At 42.9% G+C, this 1,771-nt stretch overlaps 1 protein-coding gene across 1 annotated transcript in view; it reads right to left on the reverse strand.

Moving 5' to 3' along the window:
• Positions 1-1,771, reverse strand: part of KIF28P — a 156,758-nt gene that overhangs the window by 63,555 nt on the left and 91,432 nt on the right. Inside the window, exon 9 of the mRNA XM_006897758.1 lies at positions 1,023-1,132. Within this exon, the coding sequence (XP_006897820.1) occupies positions 1,023-1,132 (110 nt within the window). The remainder of the gene's footprint in view (positions 1-1,022; positions 1,133-1,771) is intronic.

The raw sequence follows: 1,771 nt of genomic DNA on the forward strand, positions 1-1,771 counted from the left end.
CAGAGCAGCAAATAACAAATGCTGACAAGGTTGTCGAGAAACTGGAACCCTTATTCACTGCTGATGGGAGTGTGAACTGGTGCAACCATTATGGAAGGCAGTATGGTGCTTTCTCAAAAACTTGGAAATAGAAATACTATTTGACCCAGCAGTTTCACTACTGGGAATATAAAGAAACCAGAACTGCCTTGCAAGCAGATATATGCACACTCATATTTATTGCTGTTTTGTTCACAATAGCAAAGACATAGAAACAACCCAAGTGCCCACCAACAAACGCATGGATAGAGAAGCTGTGGTATCTTCACACAAAGGAATACTATGCTGCACTGAAAAACAAGAAACTAATGAAATATACAAATTGGGTGACCCTGGAGGACAGCATGCTGAGTGGAATATTTCAGTCACAAAAGGACAAATACTGCATAATGCCACTGTTGTAAAATGGGACTGACATTGGGGTTGGGGACAATCTAAGGGAAAAAGGGATAAACAATGTACACTGCATTGAAACAGATGAAAGAGAGAACTGTTTAAAAGGAATATTAGGTATTATATTCATGACAAGAGTCCAGATTAAGGGCTACATAGTAAAGTGGAATGAACGTGGGGGTGGGGTGTGGACAGGATGCGGAATTGTATAACAATTAATTAATTTTTTTTTTCTTTTCAAAGAGAAAAGCAAACTGGGAGGAAGAGTAGGCAGGGAGGATAACATGCAACCAACAACGAATGAATGGAAGTCCTAAGTCTCTAAGTATATATGTGTGTGTGTGTGTGTACATAAAATGTGTATGAATTGTATAAAACAAAAAGTACAAGAACAAAAAAATGTATATATATATGATTATATGCAAACCAATAAACATGTTTGTTTTATTAAATAATTAATTACCATTGATCTGTGGCTACTATTGCCCCATTTTTTTTCAGGTCCCCATTGGATCTTTCCTAATGCATTCTCCCCAGACTCTTGCTTCTTGCTCCATTCCAGGCTCAGCTAGATGCCCAGCTTGGCCTACCTGCCATGATGGAGTTTCCATGCTCAAGACATGAGGTGCTTTCCTCAGTCCTGGATGCTCGGGTCAGCTTCCAGGTGTTGACCACGGCTTTGTTCCGGATCCTTTTCGCCCTTTCACAGACAGAGATGAGCACACATTCAAACCCTGGATGCTCATGCACTTGGACAAGAGAGAGCCCTTCCCATACCCCAGGAGCACTTTCCAGTGACCCTAAATTCTATGTCAGCTTCTACCAAACCACTGAGACCAAAATGACTGTCATCACACAAATGAACACGTGTCCTACGGCCAAGCTCCTGATGAGCCCTGAGCCCGGAACCGGCTCAGCCGGAGGGGCTGATGTGGCTTCTTCAAGAATCTTCTCAGAGGCATTGCTACTGCTGCATTAATTCACATCACAGAGGGTGTCAGCGACTCCCTCATATACCTCAGGGAAGGTTGCACCATCAGGTCTTCTGGTTCACTGCTGTCAGCATCACCAGGTCAAATACAGAACATGTCCCTAAATATTGCATGGAGCATAAGTCTCAAGGAAAATCAACCCCAGCACCATCAAGTTGGAACCAACTCCTCGCTGATCCGTCAGAGGCTTGCTGAAAGTGAGGAGCCCCTGAAGCGCTTGCTACAGAAGACCAAGGACTATATAGCCTTCAATACAATTATATTCCAACACCAAAGAAACCAAAATCCTCACTACTGGGCCAATGAGCAACAACATGACAGAAGGAGAAAAGGTGGAAGTTGCCAAT

The sequence above is a fragment of the Elephantulus edwardii genome, unplaced genomic scaffold, assembly GCF_000299155.1.
Source record: "Elephantulus edwardii isolate Elephantulus edwardi_28Jun2011 unplaced genomic scaffold, EleEdw1.0 scaffold00214, whole genome shotgun sequence".
Taxonomy (NCBI): Eukaryota; Metazoa; Chordata; class Mammalia; order Macroscelidea; family Macroscelididae; genus Elephantulus; species Elephantulus edwardii.